This window comes from Eptatretus burgeri, chromosome 5, assembly GCF_056783735.1.
Source record: "Eptatretus burgeri isolate ZD-2024b chromosome 5, Ebu_testis_v1, whole genome shotgun sequence".
Classification (NCBI taxonomy): domain Eukaryota; kingdom Metazoa; phylum Chordata; class Myxini; order Myxiniformes; family Myxinidae; genus Eptatretus; species Eptatretus burgeri.
Genome location: NC_140965.1, coordinates 30,995,327 through 31,019,244, shown reverse-complemented (window position 1 = coordinate 31,019,244; position 23,918 = coordinate 30,995,327). Strand labels below are relative to the sequence as shown.

The window sequence follows — 23,918 nt, the reverse complement described above, 5'->3', positions numbered from 1 at the left end:
TTCCTCACTCATATCGAATGTCTGTTCATCATAGCTACGAATTGCTGGACAAAATGCAATGCTTATAAACACCCAGAGACGGTTGCGTTGGTGGCATTATTTCATTTTTGCACATGCCAGAACCTTGAGAATCTCCTAAAGTAATCAGAATTATAAAATCTTTGCTCCAAAATTGGACTTACAAGCAGTTCCAATTCGATTTTGTTTTTTAAAGTGCTCATTTGTCCAATTCGGACATATTTCACATTACGGACATCTCCAGAGTCTGGGAGGTGGATTATTAAAATGACGGTTCGGTGATTGTTAATCATGTGCCAAGCGAGCTGTTTCAAATCAACTGTTTATTTTGAGTGCTTCAGCCACTTGGTGAGCACGACAATATTCGCACTGTCACTGAATACTGCATGTTGATTAACTTCAACAAAGTTCAGGGCCACTCGCGTGCGTTGTTGGCCACGTGTTGTTCTGCAGTGAAACAGGTGGTTGCTGGCTCGCTGAAAATGTGAAATATTATTTTCCACGACGTTTCCCCTTTTTGTTTTTCCATTATACAACCAGTCACTTTGAAATCAATATATATTATATATTGTACGCATCTCTCACATTGACCGAGCTGTGTGATGGCAGGTGGTCCCTCGGGTGGTGCTTCGCCAGCTGCAAATGTTGTGCAATTTCATTTTTAGATGACATCCACTTTATTTAACTTTTTGTGCGACGTTTTCATTATCTACCTGCCAGACATTCATACGTTAAAAAAACCCCCCCAAAAAAACCACCTCCATCAACCTCGTGTTCAGAGTTCCTCTATGTTGGTTCGAGCTGTGAAAAGCATTGGCCGACATTTTGTGTTCTTCTTGGATTGTTATATCTATGAATTGCATTTTGTTAATTTTTCACTTGAATTACAAATTTAAAACACAAGCCTTTATTGTTCTCCTTTTTGTGCACTTCATCCAAGCGTGTCAAGCGAGCCATTTCTTATCAACTGCTTTGTTGGAGTGTTTAAGCCACTTGGTGAGCACTCTACAGTATTCACACTGTCACTGAATACTGCATGTCAATCGACTTGAACAAAGTTCAGGGCCATTCAAATGCGTTGTTGGTCACGTGTTGTTCTGCAGTGAAACAGGCGGTGGCTGGCTTGATGAGCTGCGAGATGGCAGGCGGTCCCTCGGGTGGTGCCTCGCTGGCTGAAAAATGTTGAGCAATTTCACTTTTAGACGACAATGTTTTATTTAAGTTTTTGTGCGATGTTTTCATTATATAACTGTCACTTCAACATTCATACAAAATAATAATAATAATAATAATAATAATAATAATAATAATAATCTCCATCCACCTTGTGTTTGGAGTTTCTCTCTGTTGGTTTAAGCAATGAAAAGCGTTCGGCAACATTTTGTGCTCTCTTTGGACTGTTAGATCTTTGAAATGCATTTTGTTAAATTTTTGCTTGAATTCCATATTTAAAGAATAATATTTAAAATGTAAGCCTTTGTGGTTCTCCTTTTTGTGTACTTTTTCCACGTGGAACTTTGGATGGAACTTGGAACAGGCCATGTTTTCCATGCAGGGGTAGAGGCTCCTCACCCAGTGATTTAACAAGCTTAGCAGGGAAACCAACCATCACCTTTAAAATGTGGAAAAAAAATTTCACTGACGCTTTAATAGAGTCGCAGATGCCTGGAACGTATGACATCAAGAATGAATGCGCGGTTAACACACCACCTTTGTACGGAAAGGCAAGGATAGAGGTACAGACGTACAGGTACAGGAGATTTTAACGTTTAACCTCAGCAGCGTACCAGCGATCGCATTTTCCTTCGTCTTCACTGCCGTTTCAAAAGCAGATGGTTATCTTAATTTGAACTGGGTTTGCTTTGGAAACGTGATGTAGTTTCTCTGCGAGTTTCAAAGCTGATAAATACCTCATTTCCGAGCCGTTTGCCATATTAACATGTTTTCTAAATTGCAGAGCCAATTGTTTTTTTAATCGTCACATGACGATTGACAGTTGGTCATAAATAATGTTTACATACATCTTGAAACATCTATAATGAAAGGTTTTTTTAATTTTAATTATTTTTGAAATACCCCAAAACAAGGGTAAAAGCTACTCAAGGTTTTTGGGTTGTATGCAGTCCATACCTGCAGTCGGTAATCATACCGACTCCATCTGCTAATGGCGATAAACGAAAAATTGGCGACATCGGCAAAGTGTGTGCGTGCGTCTGTGTTGTTCAGAAAGCATACCATTTTCCCTCTGCTAACTCCCCTAACCCTACCCCCGTCTGTCTGTCTGTCTGTCTGTGTCCCATCATCGCTCCACCCACTCCAAATACAGTAAAGCACTTTATATGTACTAGTACGTGCCCGTACGTGCGTGGAAAAAAGAACAACAAAAAGAAACCAATGTCACCCGCAGGGTGACCCGTATCTTGCCAAAAGGTGACCACGTGTGACTTCTATAAGGTCTGTTTATAAGGTCTGTATATAAGGTCTATAAGGTCTATATGTGTTTGCCTCATAACCTCACCAAATGACGTCATGTCTCAAGCTTGACATATCTAGAAAGCACTCATCGAGGTGTTCAATTTGAGGTACGACACGATATGGTTCCTAAAACTTGAAAATTTGACCTTGGGGTCAAATATGTTTGACCTGAGGCGCTAATCATGAAGGTCAAGGCCAATTGCCACCAAAAATTAATCAGTTGAGCGCCAGACCATGAACTATATTCCCATGAAGTTTGAAGACGATCTGATCAAAATTACTCAAAAAATAAGGGTTTCGTCGACTCCCCTGATTTGCGACAAAGTGACCTTGACCTTTGACCTTCAAAATTTTATGCACTGAAAGGGACCTCTATAGGCCTCTGATATGCGAAGTTACAAAAATTTCCAATGATAACTGTGCTCTGCAGAATTTTTTATACGTGATTACAGACAAACAAACAAAAAAAAAAAAACATACAAGCTGACTAACATATCTTGCAAAAACTTCATTTTGGCAAGATAAAAAAAACTTTCAAACCGCATGCAAGAAACAACCACACAGGCTGTTCCTTCGCTCTCGCGTGCCCGTACGTGCAAACCAAAATAACAAACCCCAAAAAAAACTTTCAAACCACCACTCAGTTCCTTCGCTCTCGTAAACGACGAATGGATTGGGGCATTGTGTTTATCTATAAATGCGCATAAGAAATCGAGAAATTATTAGAATACAGTTAGTCATCACCATCCGGAAGTGGTGCGTGTCTGTATGGAATGTTCACATGCATTCCACGAATTATCGCTTGCATTGAAGTGACAACTGCTGTGATACACACACAGAGTTAATTAAAATCCAAATTAAAATCAAGTTTACCTCCCTATCTTTGCTTGCCATGACATTCGCTGCCATTGACCATTGCCACTCCTATGCCACGGTAACTAAATGGCGCCCTGTCCCCATCGGCCACGCCTACACAGCAACGTGTCTTGTCATTGGTTTGGTAAATAAATGGCCATAACTTGGGAAGCACTTATCCGATTAATATCAAACCTTGAAAAGGCACATCCACAGGGCCCCAGCAATATACCTGGCAAGTTTCAATTACAACGGACCAGTGGTTGTCGAGAAACAGCGGACGCGCACGCACTGCTGGAATTATATATATATATATGTATATGTATGTGTGTGTGTGTATATATATATATATATATATATATATATATATATATATATATATATATATATATATATATATATATATATATATATATATATATATATATATATATATATATATATATATATATATATATATATATATATATATATATATATATATATATATATATATATATATATATATATATATATATATATATATACACTGTTACGGATTCAGCGGTGGCAGGATTCGCACCCGACTCTTGACCCCAGTGTTAAGGATTCGGACGTCACTTAACAGCACCGCGGTCTCCGGGGTTATAACGCCGGCTGGTTCGGCACAATTCTCGGGTTACGCGCCTCAGATCACGATACCAAAATACACCTGTGGCTTGCCAGCTGGGGGAATAGCCCCCGGTTACAGATTGGTTTTGTCAGAGACCGAGCGAATTCTGCCAGTATGTAACCATTTTGGTTTCATATACCAATCGAGCTAATTGTTTCTCAGCACAGCACGAACAAACCCAAAGCGGCAACTTCATACGAATCAGCCAGATTTATTGGGGACACATCTTGGAATACAACACAAGCAAGCATTCACGACAGTTATAATTAATCTATTACCCATTCTTAACTAGGAAGCTACGGATTACGGGTTTCGAAGGGAACTGTGTAAGAAATAATTATATTAATGTACTCGAAATTGTAATGGTTGCTGGTGTTTTATAAATTTAATTTCTATGCTACGAGTCGAATTGGATGTCAGTTATGCTTCCCTTTAGTCAAGAGTCTTTTGCCCTAAATGTTGATAAAAAAAAAGAATATCTTGCTATGGAAAAATGTGACCTGGGCTGATAACAGCAAACTTTTGCTGTAATTACATCATGTGCTTCTCACCTCGAAGACCCGTATTGCAGTTAGAGTTAACAGCCCCCTCCACTCTCCCATGAAATATATAAATGCCTGGATATGTAATCTTGTTTTAGTGCAAGCACGTGTGATGTATAACATCTCAGTGGCTTGTGCTCCTTGGTACTGACTAAGTACCAAGTAATAATAAAACTCTATGATGTAATGTACTTTCACGTTGTGGAAAGTGAATTAATCGGGTCGGTTAAACGGTTAACTAAAAAGTAAGAATAAATAAAATAGAACCAAATAAAGTTCCACAACAAATGGGGGCTCTCAAGTTCATTGTGAGAGAGACGAGAATTAACTGGTGGATGCCGACATTTGAGTTTTTGAACTCACAAGCAAAGAATAAAATTAAACCTCAAAGAGTGCTCTTGTTGTGGTTCAGTCATTTAACTCGGCGTGTCTTTCACTTTGAGTAACGAAATTTAAAACCGAGTCGGCTTAACGTTAAAACCCTGCAAGTTAAATAAGACCATCACAACAACTGAAGAATTCTACAACGATCACAACGAGGTTAAGGAAAACAATTCCTCATCAGGATCCAAGCGAGATAAATCTTAGACAACATGCAGACAAGACAGAGTACTTGGTGATGCGTCATGGACGAGAGGAAAAGTGTCAAAGGCCCGAATGTGGCTCGTGACAAGCCGACGTCCACGGATTCGAGCACCCAAGCTCAAACACGCCGCGTGGCAAAATGGCGTCGTCGTCCATTTGTCGCACCCCTCGCACACGCAGCCTCGGCGCGTTGAGCCCCCGTAAGGTCGACGGCCCAAGACGAAAGATCTGTGGTATGCTCCAGCTGGCTTTTCACATGGTCCAGCATACAAGTCCAGGCCTGGCCTGTTCACCAGACAAGGCCAAATCGGGGTGTTGGGATCCGCAGGCGGATCGACAAACGTGTCGAGCCGTGAGGTGAGTAAGGACAGAGGCTCTGTGGTTAGACGCAGGTTGAACCTGTCTATCACCTCCTCATAAAGTCGATCGCCGCCGACTCACAACAGCCAGTTCCTCTCGACGCAGATTGCAGCCTCCCACTAGTCGTTTCTATACAGCAGAAATCCTCACTTGACATTCAGGGTCAGTTACTCCCTCGGCAGATGGCAGACTCGACCCTCAGGTTCAGGCCGTTCTGCTCTTACAGATCACTGACCACACGCACCGCGAGTTCCTCCTCCAGCCGATGGCAGACAGACCGCTTTCCTCTCTTTCGGCTTGCTCTTCACGAAAAACCGATCGCGCCACCTCGGCGCTCAGTTTCACCACCGCCATCTCAGCGCTCGCTCGCCTCTCAGTTTTACCACCGCCTTCCCGGCACTCCTGCAGTTTCACTTCTCTTTCTTTTGGGGCGTGCCCCTTTAGCCTACAAACTCCTCCCCCTCCCAGACCACTGGGCGGAGACTCCATCGGAGATGGGAACTGTGGGGGAAAAATTTATATTAATGTATTTTAAAATTGTAACAAATGGAGTTTCAGAAATGTAACTTTTATGCTGCAAGTTGAATTGGCTGTCATTTCTGGCCAAAAGACTTTTGCCCTAAATGATAAGAAATGTGTTGTTCTGGAGCAGAGTGACCGAGCTGATAAATGAACCTTTGCTTTGAAATGTACGAAGTGGCTTTTCGTCTAAAGGACATGTCTACAGTCTGGGTGAATATCCCCAAACCTAACTCTCATGAAAGTATAAAATGCTTTGAAATGTAAAATTGTTTTCAGTGCAAGCACGTGAGGAAGTATAGTATCTCAGTGGCTTGTACTCCTTGGAACTGACCAAGTACCAAGTTAGAATAAAACTCTCTGATGTGATGTAGAAGTGAATTGAATTGGGTTGGTCTAACTGTTAACTAAATTAAGAATAAATGAAATAGAACCAAATAATATTGCAATCAATGGGAATTCTTAAGTTCATTGTACAAGGGTGAGAAGTGTATGGTGTATAATTAGAAAATAAATTGTTTCACAAGGAAGGACTTGTGTGGACATCAGTTTTATCAGTGTCGATAGGGTTTTTGTAGGATTTTATAATCAAATCGGACAAACGTTAAACTGTGTCTGAAGTCAAATAGGATTCCACAATCGGCCAGTTAGAATCCTTCAGGAGGACAACGATCACAACAAGGTGGGTTTAAAAAATCCACGTTAGAACAAAGAAGAAGAACCTCTCGGTCCACCACCACTGTACGAACAATAAACAGCCTCTTACCTCCCGACACACATGTAACGTCCATTCACCGAACAACCTGGCTAAGCATGCATTTAATGGGGGATCTGGGCTAATCCTATATTTAATAACACACAAAGGGCCATTTCCGCAACAATATATATATATATATATATATATATATATATATATATATATATATATATATATATATATATATATATATATATATATATATATATATATATATATATATATATATATATATATATATATATATGGTTACGGCTGTGAAAATTCGCAATACACCATAAAGGGTCCTCAGGTGAGATATATCGATAAGTTCAAGTGTAGTTAGCCCACACCTGTTGTTTAGAGGGAATATGTGAGATTCATCCAGGCTGCGACGCTTTGAGTTAGCCATTTTTCTTTCTCTGTCGTAATTTTGGACCGTTAAGCCGCCAACAACTCAAACACCACCACCTTCGCCTCTTTAACTCCACAAACATCGCTTCACCGCCATTCCCAAACGGCGCCTGCCAACCACCAAACCACAACAGCAAAGCCACCACCACCTTCGCCTTTCTCCTTTCACAACCATCGACCCCACCACCAGTCAACACCGAACGTCGTACTGTCCGAAGCCGTTCGGTGGTTGCTGCCGAACGCAGCAAGCCGCGAGTGCAATGGATTCCTTACGGGAGAGAAATTCGGATCAGGGGAGGTTTACGCCCCTTTTCCTCCGTCCAATGGGCGAGCATCGGGCAGTGTGGCCCCGGCTCCAAGCGCATTGAATGTGGATTCCTTACGGGAGAGAAATTCGGATCAGGGGAGGTTCAAGCTCCTTTTCCTTCGTCCAATGGGCGAGTGTCGGGCGGTGTGGCCCCGCCTCAAAGTGCGATGGATGTGAAATCCTCTCAAGAAGGAATTCCGATCAAAAGAGGCTCACGCCCCTTTTTGCCACACCAATGGCTGAACAGAGGGTGGCGTGCCCCGCCTCCAATTGCGTTTTGATCCTAAAATCTGCATACAGGCTCCTCCCCCGGTCTCTAAAAGACGCGAGTCTGTGTGGAACTCGTTGTTGTAGTGTGGGCGTCGCTTTTCCCGTGGTTGGTGTCGTCTCGTCGCTGGGCTCGTCTCGTCGTTGGTGTTGTCTCGTCGCTGGACTCGAGCCACCTTCGCTTTCACAAGCGACCAAGCCAGCCAGCCATTCCCCTCGCTCGACCCTGAGCATCAACAATTCCACTCCCCCCCCATCCGCGCTGAGATAGTGCCGGTGGCCCCGTTCATTCCCCAGCCTAACCGTGGTGCCGACCAAACCGTGCTTGCGCGCAGCACGCCGGAGAGGGCTCACCGACCACGCAAGGGGGACGGAGTCGGGGCGCAGCTGCGCTGATATTGCGGCTTGCCCGCCATCGCGTCTCGAGGATGGGGGTAAGACCTTTTCGGTCTCGTGGACCTGGCCGCTCCTCCAGGTTCCGCGCACATTTGGTTCACGGACCCAGTCTACCTCCCTGCCTATGGGGAGGTCTTTCCTGTTTATTTTTAATGAATGATGTAGCGCCGAGCCCCGACAAGTATAATTGTTTAAGTCATTGTTGTTGAGTCATTATTAAATAATTGTAAATAATTATAGTCGGTAGTCGTGCTTTTGCTTTTCCTGCACATTGCATTACTGCCTTACATGCGTGTGTTGTGTGTGTAAAATAAAGGTGCTTGCTTGTTGAACTGTTTTCCCGTTTCGTTGCGTCCTTTCCTCCGTTGAAAGTTTCATCTTGCATCAAGTAAGGGATTGACAGTGGGTTGGAACACCCGATAAGTAATCTGAACCGTCGAGGTCGACGATAACTCCGCTCGGTTATCCCTGCAGCACGGAACGAGCCGCTTAAGCGGTTCGTGTCCGAAGTCGACCTGCGGCGAGGTACGATTGCCCGGTCGACCACTCGCGCAGGTACATAGGTAGGTCGAATTTGGCAAGCAACCCTATCCTGCGCGGCTGGGCAATTGGCACAATCGTGGTGAGGTTAAAACCTCACCCGTGACTGGCTCCTGGCGGTAGTTCCAGGAGGGTCACGACTGAATTGTCCGTTCCGGTGGGCGACGCGTCGCGATTCGAGTTACGTGGCCGATTGCACACCGGACGGGCCAAATTTCGTAACAATATAGTCATCCCCCGTTTATCGCGGGGGTTACGTTCCAACCCCCCCCCCGTGATAAGTGAAAATCCGAGATGAATGGATGCCTCCTCCCCCCCCCCCCCCAAAAAAAAAAAAAAAAAAAAAAATCGACTCGTCTGGTCTGGTCGGTTTGGCAATGATGGGGTTTGAGGTGCCGGTGATCGACTTTTCTGGTCTGGTCGGTTTGGCAGTGCTCGTTCAACCACGGCAAACCTTTTTCCTTCCCGAAGGATATCTAGCACCTTAACCTTTACTTCTCCTGGAGCGTCAGGACCTTCCTCTGGCACTTCGGTTCCTTGCCAGAATCCTTAGAAGGTGCAGGGCGTTTGGGCGGCATCGTAGGGCTTGGAGAAAAAAACGTAGAAAATATTCGAAGTACACAAGCGAAACTTTGTCTCGTGCATTGTGTGACTGGTCGAGTGCCACACGTTATAATTTATTGCTTAAATAATTTATATATTATTACCACGATTCTGCGGGAATCCGCAGAAAAAAATTAGTTAGGTTCCAAGGGAAAACTCACGATGAACCGGGGGCGTGATCGGTGAACCACGATATAGCGAGGGATGACTATATATATATATATATATATATATATATATATATATATATATATATATATATATATATATATATATATATATATATATATATATATATATATATATATATCTTCTTCTTCTTCTTTCAGCTGCTCCCGTGAGGGGTCGCCACAGCGGATCATCCGTATGATCCGCATAGTGATTTGGCACATGTTTTACGCCGGATGCCCTTCCTGACGCAACCCTGGTCGCCTCTTACGACACAGGGATACGATATATATATATATATATATATATATATATATATATATATATATATATATATATATATGTATATATATATATATATATATATATATATATATATATATATATATAACTATAAATATATATATATATATATATATATATATATATATATTGTCTCTGTCTCCCTCCCCCCCCCCACCCCTCCAGAGTGTATTGCAACATCACTCTCCTCACTTATGGAAATCTTCAACAAGTATGGGACAATCACAAGGAGAATCTCTCAGAGAACATTTTGCATCACACACAAGTGCAAAATCCTAACCTGGAATTGGACTACATTGATGTCATCTTCAATCAAGCTCTCTGTCATTGAAGACAAGATCAAGGCTTTGGGTGGCTCTGACCTCAAAACTTTTGGTCTTCCTGACCCTCAACAACACAAGGACAATGAGGTCACAAATTCAATTTTGAGAGAGACCAACTACACCATGGAACAGCTTGCTGAATACATACAGGAGAATGAGCCATGTCTGGTTCCATACTAAAGAGAAACCTTCAACAAGATTAAACAAGCAGTTTTCAATGGGAGTGGTGGCACTTTCTTTCTGGATGCTCCTGGTGAAACTGGAAAAACTTTTCTCATCAATCTTCTTTTGGAAAAAACTCCAGCAAAGAAACATGATTTCCCTTGCAGTGGCATCATCATGCATTAATGCCACAGTTAACAGGAGGAAGAACAGCTCATTCAGTCTTCAAGTTAACCTTAAAACTGGCAAGTATGGAGGCACCAACCTGAAACATTGTCAGAGGTACTGGCAAAACAAAGCTTCTGCAGGAGTGCTGGCTCAATGTCTGGGATGAGTATATAATCTCACAAGGCTGCCTTTGAGGCTCTTGATCACACCATGCAAGATCTTCGACGTAATGACAGAACATATGTGTGGAGTGACTGGTGTTGGCTGGGGATTTTAGACAGAAGCTGCCAGTCATTCCACATGAAACCAAAGCTGATGAACTGCAGGCCTGCCTCAAGGCCTCATACATTGGAACAACATTCAGCGACTCAGCCTAATGACCAGCATGCAAGTGCTTCGACCAGGTGATTCATCTGATGTGGAGTTTGATGCAAACCTGCGCAAACTGGGAAATGGAACCACGTTATCGGAAAATCAAGATGGAACTATATCGATGAACATTAGAAAAACAGTTGCAACACTTCAACAACTGCAAGATGCAGTATTTCCAAATGTTGCACACAACTTCCATGACCACAAGTGGCTATGCCAAAGCCATCTCGGCAACAAAAAAATGATGCAGCCAATTCCACAAAGAGGCCTTCTTACACAGTTACCTGGCCCCACATAATTTCTTAACTCTCTGGAACTACCAGGCTCAAGATTGGTGCACCCATTATGCTTCTCAGGAATCTGGACCCACCAACACTCTGCAATGGAACATGTTTGGCTGTCAAGAAGCTTATGCCACATGTCACTGAAACAACAGTCATGACTGGCCATGCAGCAGGACAGAATGTCTTCATTCCATGCATTCCAATCATCCCATCTGACTTGCCATTTCAAATGAGAAGGCTCCAGTTCCCTGTCCGCCTCAGTTTTGCCATGAGCATCAACAAGGCACAAGGACAATCGCTCAAAGTTGTTGGCCTCACCCTGCAAAGCCCATGCTTTTCTCATAGCCATCTCTATGTTGGTTGTTCCAGGTTGGCAATGGCAAAAACCTTTTCATCTTGGCTCCACATGGAAAAACATGCAACATTGTCTATCCTGAAGCTCTACATGGATAAAAAAAAAAACACAATGTCAAACACTGATAAAATGTGATGTGAAATCCTCAGTGCAGAAGAAGAAACAGCGCTGGAGAAGAAGGCAGAAAGAAGAGAGAGAAGAAAGGCAGAAAGAGAAATAGAAGAACAATGAAAATAAGACAACAAAGGAAGGAAGGAAGAAGAAGCGGCAGACAGAAGAAGATACATGCAAGAAGAAAAAAGGCAGGACAGGAAGATAAAAGTCCACAAAGATGACAAAAAAAAGGAATAACAAAAATCCAGAGCAGCAGAAACTCTGCAACATCAAGAGGTGAACACAGCAGCAATGACTACTTCCAGAGCAACTGAAACTTCTCAACAGCAAAAAGCAAGATTAGAAGCAAACACAACAATGACTGCATTCTGCCCTCCCGTACCTGCTGCAATCTCCCAGTCGTTGTTGTACTTCAATCGGTTGGCTGTACTATGTGGTTCAGAAGAACACAGTTCAAAAGCCGATGAAACCCTTGTCACCCTTGTGTGAAGCGGGGCCATTGCCGTAAAATGCAAAACACACAAGAAATGGCGCTTTGTGTTGACACACGCCGGTGATGGTCATGTTTAACCCTTGACCAGTCAAAGATCCCCGGGGGGTGAAACATGGCAAGGTAAGCTTTGGTTTTATTTGCTGTCACCCACCCTTTCCTCCCACCAGCCCCCCACTCCACCCCCCACCCCCACCTCCACTTCCCTCCCCGTCCATCTCTCACCCCCATCTCTTCGTATTCCCATCAGCGAAGCGACGTGTAGTATTTGCTCGTGGACATACAATAGAATTTTTTAATTTTTTTTTTAAAGAATAAAAGCTGTTATCTGGCACTTTACCAATCGGCACGTTCTCAATCCAGCACGCGAAGAATCTCAATCAAGTTTTTACACATGAACACAGGTGACTCACCGAGAGTATTTCCCGAGGCTACCGGTCGGTACTCAGAGTGGTGCCTCCTTTACCTTTACCCATACGGGTAAAGGTTGTCCTCCTTTACCCATAGATTACCAAGTTCAGACCGCCATATTGTTTACAGTTATGAGTAGGCTTTGGCAGTTCTCTCCATGTGAGAAGAGATTCTGATACTCAGCTGTTCTCTCAATTTCACTTCTGTGCTGGTTATGTTGCATATACTGTAAATCATATTGTTCAAAGTCTGTTGGTGATTTGTTATCGCAAATGTATGTGCAATGTTGCAGGGAATGTGTTCACCGTCGCATCTGTCGCAAGTTTGGAGAAAAAAAGAATAAAAGGTGTGATTTCTATGAACAGTTAATCAGCACGGTGATTATTACCCCATCAAAACAAAGAAACAAAAGAAAAAATACGCGATACAGAGGTGACCCAGCTTCATTTGTGAAAACGCGGCTTTTCTCTCGCCGACCTTCCATCACAGCTTGATGGTTAAAGAGCTGTGCCCATACATCATAACCCACAACACCATCAGTGCCACAAAAATCTCTTGGCTTCTCAAAATGGCAAGCATTCACTTCCATGCTTTTGAAAACCCTTCGGTAATATTTACCGAGTCAAGGTTCAACATACCAAAAAAACGGGAACAAATCCATGTCCTCATCGGCGCTATGACGCATCCAGCTCTCTCCACCCAACGACCAATCACAGGAATTCAAATATTTGGTTGAACATGCAAGTGAAAACTCGGGAGAAGAAGAAGTTCACCTTCCAAAGCCGAAAATGAAGAGGGGTGTGAAGTGGACTGTGTTAGGACTGACTCCAAAAACAATGACAATGTTGTTAATTCACAGAAGGAAGTTGAAGAAGAAGACTTTTCAACTGAGCATATCACCTGGAGTGATGCCGGGGTGTATTCCATTACCAATAAGCTTGCAGAGCGCTCGCCAATTGGCTTAAGCGCTCAAGCAAGTACTCCAACTAATTAGTTGATAAGGAACGGTTGGCTTGGCAAGAGATAGCAAGCCGATAACCAGGGGCGTGTTCCATTATGAAAGATCTCAACACGCTTGTGAAGTTTAATGAAAAGCAGAAAGCTTACAGCACCAAGGAAATGATGCAGCTTCACCTCATACAAGAACAGTTCATGAAGAAGCTAGGCAAGAAACAATGCAGCCGCCCAACATAAGGAAATGGTTAAAAATCCTCGAGTTCGACAAGAAAATGAGCCCGATGAGTCTGATAAAGTGGACATTGACACCTGAGATTGTCTATAAACTTCAAAAGACTAGCTTATCCATACGAGTGAGGTACTCATGCGACTCACGGGTGGGATCCCAAAATCTCAAAAAAATAAATGAAAAATGTTTTGAGAAATTTATGAAAACTCCCACCCACTTTAGGACTTGCACAGGAACCCCAAAAGTTGGACAGAATAGAATGTCAGGCCTGGACAGTCAGTTTATGACTGACTTTTGGGGTGGGGGCGAAGGGGGAGGTGTGTGTGTGTGTGTGTGTGTGTGTGTGTGTGTGTGTGTGTGTGTGTGTGTGTGTGTGTGTGTGTGTGTGTGTGTGTGTGTGTGTGTGTGTGTGTGTGTGTGTGTGTGTGTGTGTGTGTGTGTGTGTGTGTGTGTTAAAGAATATAAACAAAATAAAATGTGTAGCCATGCTACCACAGGATACGAGAGGGTTGTGCAAGACATACATTACTGGGGGGAGGAGGAAGGTGAGCAGGGCACTACTATTAAAGGTGGAGTGATGCATAGTGCAGAGAGACAGGCCGGAACAACGGGAATATCTGTGTATACTCATTTCATACCTTTATCATAAAGTGCATGACACTTCCGCATGTCCGATGGACTAAAGCAAAAGTACAAAGGTATTAAACACTATGACCCCATCTCCCACACCCACCCCCCCCCCCAGAAACACACCCACCACACCTCCTGTCCAAATGAAAAAAACAAAAAAAAAACAACAGCTCCAATAAAGACTCAAGTAGATCTTGAAGGGTCTATATAAAATAAAAATACAATTTTTTTTTAAAGAACATGAAAGGTGCTAAAAGGGTAGGGGCAGAGTAAATGGTAGAGCAGAGGGAGGGAGGTTTGGAGGTGACAGAACCAAATGCAAGGACAAGATTGGATAGAATCCAATGGACTCAGATGAGCCGTTATAAAAATAGCACCATAGCAGACACCACCAGCAATTTTCAACTACAAATTGAATGAGTCAGCTTAGGATATGTGGGATGCATGCCAGGAAACTCACGCCCAGAAGTCCTCCACTGTGTCCACCTTGGCAATGAGACGCAGATTCGCCGTCCAGGTTTTCGTTTTGTCATTCTTGAAGAACCATAAAGCCCACCTGCAACGAGAACCCAATCAAACAAAACCCATGCACATTGATCGACAGGGTACACACAACACTTGACAAGAAAAGTAAACAAGTCGAAACGGCCAAGATAAGATGCATTCTAAAGTTGCCCCTGTGAGTATCAAGAGTTAACCAGTGTAAAATGGCATTACAGGTAAGCCAAACTCCCCATTCCTTAAAAGTCCTTAATGAGCCAGCTGTTTTTTTTTCATGCGAGGAAACATTGTAATTTTCCTGACGAGCTATTTCTTGCAGCTTGCTCCAATTAAATGAAACATTAAAAACATAACAAGTTGCCCAATCATGAATGAGTGAATGCTCTACTGTAAGCCTTGCATAATATGTAATAAGGGTAATAATAAATTGGTATTTGCAAATCGTGTTGGATGAATATCCCAGCAAATTTCTGTGAAAGCAGCACAATTTTGGCATTAAAATATTCCATAGTTTTCACAGACAAAAATGAAGTACCAGGAACTGTGTTAAAATCGAAACAAATTACCCATATATATCTATATATTGTTAAGGATTCAGCGGTGGCGGGGCTCGCACCCGAATCTTGACAGCCAAATGTTGAATATTCGGCGTCACTTAACCACTGCCGTCTCCGGGGTTATAACGCCGGCTGGTTCGGCACAATTCTCGGGTCACGATACCAAAATACACCTGTGCCTTGCAAGCTGGGGGGATAGCCCCCGGCTACAGATTGGATTTGTCAGAGACCGAGCGGAGTCTCCCAGTCGCTAGCCCGTTTGGGTTTTTTATATTCAAATTGAGTGGATCGTTCCTCGGCGCGGCACGAATTAATTCAAAGCGGCAACTTCATACGAATCAGCCAGATTTATTGGGGACACATCGGGGAACACGACACAACCAAAGCATTCACGACAATGTTATAATTAATCTATAACCCGTTCTTAACTAGGTAGCTACGGATTACGGGTTTCGAAGGGGACCCTAACGAGATAAACCTTAGACAACATACAGACAAGACATGAACAGCATGCAGACAAGATACAGAGTACTTGGTGATGCTTCATGGACGAGAGGAAAAAGTGTCAAAGGCCCGAATGCGGCTCGTGACAAGCCGATGCCAATGGATTCGAGCACCCAGCTCGAACACGCCGCATGGCAAAATGGAGGCGTCATCCATTTGTTGCAGCCCTCACGCACGCAGCCTCGGCACGTTCAGACCCCACGAGGTCGACTGCACCAGAGCGAAAGATCCACGGTGGTATGCTCCAGCTGGCTTTTCACAAGGTCCAGCATACAAGTCCAGGCCTGGCCTGTTCACCAGACAAGGCCAAATCGAGGTGTTGGGCTCCGCAGGCTGGATCCGTGGCCGAGGAAGCACCGCCGGCCAAAACCACTCATCCACAAAGTCGATCGCCCGACTCGACGTGCAGGCGGCCTCTCCCACTGCCAAAATGGCAGACGCGACGCGCAGGCCGATTCTCTTACTGCCGAATGGCAGACTCGGAGCGCTCAGTTTCCCTCCCGCCTCTCGCCGACTGCAGTTTCACTTCTCCTTTTTTTGGGGGCACGCCCTTCTCGTGGCTCAGGCAGTTCCTCTTACTGCCGATCCGGCGCTCGCTCGCCTCAAAGCCGACTGGCTCCTCCCTTCAGTTTCACTTCCTTCTCTAGGCCACTCCCCCTCAGAGCGCTGGGTGGGGACTATTGCCCGGAAAGAGGAAGGAAGAAGAAGAACCTCTCGGTCCACCACCAATGTACGAACAATGAACAGCCTCTTACGTCTCCCGACACACATGTAACGTCCATCTACCGAACAACCTGGCTAAACATGCATTTAATGGGGGATCTGGGCTAATCCAATATTTAATAACACACTAAGGGCCATTTCCGCAACAATATAGATATATATTCACTCCAAATTACAATGATGTGAAGTTTCATTCACCATCAAGTAATATTAATTGAGTAATATGGAACAGCGGGACACCGGGGAGAGCGGAAACAGCGGGACGCCGGGGAATACAGGTTCCCTCTTGGAGGGGGAGTACGACCAGGGTGAGGTTGAGGAAATGAGCAGCTCGTCAAGCCAATTGACCACTATGGTGTGATCCTGGGACTGAGCATTGCATTTACCACACACACTCAAAGCGAAAAGCAGGGTTAAGCAATTGGTCCATGTCCGTCCGAACAGCTTATTTAAATTGAATAATACATTTTGAACATGAATCGGAAGACAAGTCTACCATTTAACCATACTTTGGCTCTGAATTCATCCCGATCGCACATGCAGAGAGGAGTGAGATGACATTTCTACTCGCCTCGCAGTCAATTAAAATTGAAAGTCATTCCAAACAGGAAACCTACCATTTCTAAGGATGTTATAAAGGCCAAGAACAACAGGCACAAATAACAAATGCAACACATTAGACAGGGTGGTTTAATAGACACTGGGTAAAATGGCGGCAAAACCCGGAATGAATTTACACACCTTTAAACCTATATTTAAGTTGTTATATACTTGAACACAAATCACCTTCATAATACTTCCATGAACCACGCTATACATCGACATATAGCACGAGAGGGTGTGGCATGTGAGAGGGTGCATAACGGGATGAAGAAAAGGCCGCCAATATGGCTATGTATGATGCCGAATGACGCTGCCTTCTATGGTGGTCAATAAAGCGACTCAATGTCGTTTTATTCCAGCATCAGGGTGGTTGGTGTATAAGAATGCTTCAATAGTGCTAAACTTCTGGATTCTTTTTTTTTTAATGATCTTAAAAATCATGAGGTTATTAAAATTGAAGTTTATACTTGAACAGTGTGGGATATCCTTTTATATGAACGCTCTGGTTTACAATGGTGAGGGATCACAGGCATTGTACAAACAGATCCGTCAATATGTGGCAATATTATTGCAATTTGAAAAATTTACTTTTTTGGACTGGTTGGGAAAGAATGAAAGCAAATATAACACAAATTGTTAAAATTTGAAAAGAGATGTCAAAATGAACCATCAAGGTTAGCTTTAAATGTGATGCTTACATCCAGCCCAGTGCCCCCAATGATGTGCCAATTAGGGCTGGGCAATATTGATATTTTTGCGACTTGATTATCATTCCTCCACAAATCCATGATCTAGCGACATAATCGACATTGCGCAATCACTTATGTTAATGCAGCATGACCACTCTGCGGTGATAGCTGGTGTTTGAGGGGTATGCACTATCAATGTTTATATCACCCCAATGATGACCCACTGAACAATAGCTTGAAGATATAGCTGTTTATCGCTATATCTCTTAGTGGAGCCTGCACCATAATTGAACAGTCCCTTGGAAGACCTCTACTTTGGCTGGCATGCCGACATCACATTCAAGAGGTGGTACTGAAGAACACCTATGAACTCCTCTTCGGCTCTCCCCCAGGTCCCGACATTCCCCTCTTCAAACGATTCCGAGGAAAATGGGACGTCTTGGACAAGACATCTGCCAGTACCCTCAGCGACGAACAACCCCTGGATGAGTGGAGCGAATCACAAAGGCTGAAGATAGACTTCCTCAGGAGAGTCATCCATGATGCAGCCCATCCAAGAGAGGACTATCTCGAACTCCTTCAGCTCTCTCTTCTCTACCTCGGAGGATGGAGCGGAGATCTGCCTCGATTTAGGGCACCTGGAGTCTACCATCAGGCGAGATGGATGGCAAAGGCTATTTATATCCTGAAGATTTCCCTGTTTTTGCAACAACTGGAGCTGACGAGTTCGGAAAAACGCGGAGTCCGACGACTGGCCCGTTTCGTCAGTCTCATTTACGTCAGATTCTGGCACGAGGCAGCTGTCCCAAACTGTGCACCGAAGAATGACCTGGAGTTCTTGGCGATTCTCCAGGTGTTTGTGGGTTGAGAACTCGGGTCAACGGCAGAGAAGGCCCCCAAAAGGCGCCTCTGGTACCTCTCAGAGCAAGGAGTGGCCCTAGCCTTCTTCGACGAACGAGTGTCTCCCGATGACCGGGCGGCCATGGTCAAGAACCCAAGCCGTCCAGTAACCTCGAAAGCACTCAAGAGACTTGAAAAGAAGAACTTCACTCTCCCTGACGGTCTTTCCAAATTGGTAACAGGGCAAACACAAGAGGCCATTGGGATCTTTGCTGGGAGGATAGTCACTACCCATAACGTGGAAGATGTTTTGCAAGATCCACGAACTCGAGCCACTGTCCGAGACCTGCAGGTCACCAATGATGCAGCAGAGAGAGGAGTGGCACTGATACAAGAACTCCAAGCCCGAACCGAAGACGAGCAGCAGAAGCAGTTCCTCCTCAAAGTTGTTCATCATGACCGCAAGACCGTCAAGAGAACAAAGGCTGGAGTGACTGCTAAGTTCCCTCCTGCTCCTTGAGCCCAACGATTTGATTGCCCTGCTCTACTTGCATAATTGTTCTACATTTCTTTTTCATAAATTTTTTGGTTAATTTTCAGTTCAATAAACGTTCGTTGCAATTTTTTGTCTTCTCCTCCATTTGATTTTTTCGAAGTTTCACTTGAAATGTGGAATCTTGTCCAACTGTGGGACCAGTAAATATTGACGAATCAAACCAAATATTTGCCTAAAATATTTATGGGTCATAAGAAACAAGGGGACACCCCTTCTGACAATTTTCAACAAATTTCATTTTTTTTTACCACCATGAGTGAAACACCCTAATATATTGTTGCGAATTCACGCCCGCTGGCGTGCGAACGGCCACGCGACTCGAATCGCGGCACGTCGCCCACCGGACGGACAATTCTGTCGTGACCCTCTCGGACCAACGCCGGGAGCTAGTCACGGGTGGGCCTTTCGGCCTCACCACAATCGTGCCAATCGGCCACCCGCGTGGGATAGGGTTGTTCGCCAAACTCGACCAACCAAAGTACCCACGCGGATGGAAGACCGGGCGATCGCACCTTGCCGCAGGTAGACTCCGGACATGGGCCGCTTTAGCGATTCGTTCCGTACTATCGGGATAACCGAGCGGTGTTATCGTCGGCCTCTACGGTTCCGATTAATTATCGGGCGTATTAAGCCCACTCCCAACCCTTTACGTGAAGCAAGATGGAGATTCAATTAAAGAAAAGACGAAGCGAAACGGGAAAACAGTTCAACATGATGCACATTTATTCCGCGGCACACGGAGAGCACACATATACAGCCAAACAGAATGCACATATATCAAATGCGAAAAAAGAAACAATGACGCAGAGATACTACCGAATAAGACCGACACACGGCAACACTTAACAGTTTTACTTCACCAGACTGGTGCCACACACACACGTTTACATAGAAACAAAAGAAAAGGCCACCCTCAAAGACAAGGGGGCAGACAGGGCCTGTGGGCCAATATTTGCGCGGGACCTGAAAGAGCGGTCAGGTCCGCGAGACCGGGTGGGTCCTACCCACGTCTTCGTGCTGAGCCGCAAATGTGGCAGCGCGGCGGTGCCCCGACTTCGTGCTCCTTCGTGGGTTTCGTTGGCACTGCTTGGAGTGGGGTAGGAACGGGGCCCCCTTTTCGCACTATCTCAGCGTGGGGGAAAAAGGGGGGGGGAATTATTGATGCTCTGGGGAAAGAGTATAGCTGGCTTGCTTGGGACCCGTGATGAGAGATTCCACCGCGACCTCGTCGCCAACCGCCGTCTTCCTTGCCTCGGACCCGAGCTCCTTGGACTCTTCCCCCAATTCTCCTCAGCCGACTGCCGAAAACCACCGGGACGCCCTCGCCTCCCGACTCCACTCCGCTCTTCCAAACTGACTCTGCAACAACTCCTGCGCAACAACTCTTCCTTCTCTCTGCCCCAAAACTTCGCTTTTCTGCCACTCTCCGCTCTTCCAAAACTGACTCGACCCAGACTCGCCTTGCGCTCGGCGCTTTATAGGCCGGCAGGAGAACCCATATGCAAATTTCCGGATCAGAACGAGCTCGGGGGAGGAGCCACACTCGCCCATTGGACGGAGAAAAAGGGGCGTGAATCTCCCCTGATCTTAGAATTTGCTTATCTCGATTCCACACAGACGCACCTAGAGGCGGGGCCAAACCGCCCCGCGCTTTCTGATTGGACGGATCAGAAGTGGGCGTGTAGCATTCCTGATCCGAATTCTCCTTGGAAAGGCCGCATTTTGCACTCGCGGCTTGGCGCGTATCTTGTACGAGCCCAGGACAGCCCGACGCTCGGTGCTCACAGGTGGTGCAGGAATGGCCGCAGAAGGAGAGAGGTGAAGGTGGAGGGTTTATGGTGGTGGTTTATGACCATGATGCCATTTGGAATGGCGGTGATGCGATGTTTGCGGGAGCGAGTTGTGAAGGTAAAGATCGTGGCTGTTGGCGTTGTTGTTGTTGTGTGATGGTTGGAGCGTGGTTGGTTCAAAATAAAGATAGAACAGAAAAACGGCTTTCTCAAAGCGGCGCAGCCCGAATGAATCACATTTATTCCCTCTAAACAACGGGTTTAGGGCTAACTACACATGCACTTACAGAGATATCTCACCTACGGGACCTGAATGGTGGTTTGCGAATTTCCACAACCGCAACAATATATATATATATATATATATATATATATATATATATATATATATATATATATATATATATATATATATATATATATATATATATATATATATATATATATATATATATATATATATATATATATATATAGTTTTTCACCCCCATCTCTCAATGGTGAAGAATCACTGAAAAATCCTAGTATCTGAATCCAGATCTTCACCAAAATCTAATCAATTTCTCCTTGTCACACACCCAACCTATCCAACAAATTTTGTCCAAATCGGTCGACGTTTTGAGATATCCTGCTCACAGACAGACAACTTTGGTGGCAGAGGATAAAATGTTATATTGTTACGAATCTGGAAACCATTCACATTCAGTTGACCCAAAGTCTAGTTATTTTGTTCAGTATATGTGGGTAGTTAGAATCTCTCCCCTATACTCCTGTCTCTGGGGGTGGGGGGGAGGGGGGGTGTTTGTGTACATGACTGTTTTGGAGCGTCACCCCATTTTGTTTTGTTCTATATGCCAAGACCTTCAAAAAAGTTTGGGTAACACCTCCAGATCAAGTACGTTTTCTATATAGGGTCCATCTTGAATTCGCAGTTAGCTACCAGCAAACCATAATTGAACCAAAATGCCCGTATTGGGTTTAGATGGAATAAATCATTATTAAGCTTCCATAAATTATTAATTTTGATTTACTTCAATTACTTATGCATTGCTTAACACATTTTAGCATGATTTATTCTCTTAAAACTTGATTCACAGTAGAAAATGGCCATATTTTACATAATTTTAGTCAAAATAGCTTTCAACTTGAAAGTAGCTCAAAGTTTTATGGTCTCTGAATGACTTAATATTGTAAGTAGAGCTAAAAAATTTGGCAAAAAGTTTCATTATTAAGTTCTCTGAGCAATTCAATTTTCATATTCTCACAATGGGGCTGTGTGTGATGACCACAGAGCTCATTGTAAACCAAAGTCACCCCTTCCCCAAATGGCCACTTTTGCGGTATTTCATCAAATGATGATATCTCTTTAATTAAATGCCATGGAAAGTTGATTTTTTTTAATACTAAATATAGGTTATTGACCCCAAGGAATTCATTGGTAACATTTTTGTATTTTGTTTGCTGATCTAATTAGCATAATCACAAGATTTTCCTCAAAATGACTGCCAAAATAATGAAAAGTAGACATGATTTAACATTGAAGCTTTAATTAATGGTCTAAAACACAGTGATATGCATACGCTTCAATCCTACAGAGACTATATTGAGACACTCATCTTAATTAGATGTAGGGGAACTTGGGGCACAACCACATACGCAAGGTCAAGTACCAAAAGATTTCCATATTTTATTTCTAGCCATCACACCATGTTTAGAATGATATGGGCTTTTTCTCGATCAAGGTAATACTGTGATGACAATGCTGTTAGGGTCCATTTGACCCTGACCCCATTGGTCGAGGCCAACCACCATGTAATCAAAAGCTTCCATATGTTATTTCCCATTTATTCATAACACATATGTAACTGAGCCATCAGACAATTTTTTTTAGAAAGATAAGGACATTGTTTTTTTGTTTTTTTTTACAAAGGGAACACTGTTGAGGGTCTTATTTGACCTTGAATCCTTCACTCAAGGTCAAATATCAGGTGACCAAATCATTCCCCATATGTGATTTCCTATTAGTGTATAATACATACCAAAGCCTTCAGACCATTTTAAAGTAAATTACAGGGATATGAAAGTCTATGATGTCATTTTTGGGGATACCTAAGTGAGGTAAACTATGATGCCACTTCCTCTTGACAACTGGATTTTCAAGAAAAAGAAGAGAAAACAATGCTGCAAACAAAAGGTAAGATTTTAATGCATCACCTTTGACTTTAAGTTAATATAATGGTCAAAAGTTGTAAATTAAATATCAAAGAATAATTGTATCTCTTAAAATGAAATATTTTAATGAATAATTGTGAAATCTCGATCAAAATATTTAAATTTCAAAGCAAAATGGGGGAATCCCCCAATTCTATCTGATCCCCAAAATGAGGGAATCCTCTGATTCTATCGATAAATAGACAAATTGTCTAATGTCATAAAATTTGATCAAGAACACATAGAAATATAAATTAAATGTCAAATCATACATTTTTAAGGGCAAGGAATTGAATGGATTTGGTTTCAAAAGACCTTGACTTATGCTTTCAGGGTCAGCGATTAGTATTCAGATATTAACTCGGAAATTTGTAAAATATAATAAAACCTGATCTATAACACATATAAATATGAATTAAATGTCAAACCATCACATTTTTAAGGGTAAAGAATTGAATGGATTTGGTTTCCAATACCTTGACCTTGGCCTATGTTTTCAAGGTCAACTGTTATTATGCACATATTAAATGTATCAGCTTGTCAAATCATTTCTAGGATACATATGAATATGAAGAAAATGATAAATTATACATTATCAGAAGTTGGGGAAGAATGGAATGGAAACTATCATCACATGTTTTCTGCCTAAACAATAAAACAAAAACAGACCCCCATTAACATGAACACATGCAACATGGGGCACAACCAT

General features: G+C 43.4%; 1 protein-coding gene across 2 annotated transcripts in view; it reads right to left on the bottom strand.

Moving 5' to 3' along the window:
• LOC147026155 (eukaryotic translation initiation factor 4E-1A-like) overlaps nucleotides 1–23,918 on the bottom strand; it is a 91,784-nt gene that overhangs the window by 55,221 nt on the left and 12,645 nt on the right. For both annotated transcript variants that reach the window (XM_085881275.1, XM_085881276.1), the window contains exon 3: nucleotides 14,696–14,791. In XM_085881275.1, the coding sequence (XP_085737401.1) occupies nucleotides 14,696–14,791 (96 nt within the window). The remainder of the gene's footprint in view (nucleotides 1–14,695; nucleotides 14,792–23,918) is intronic.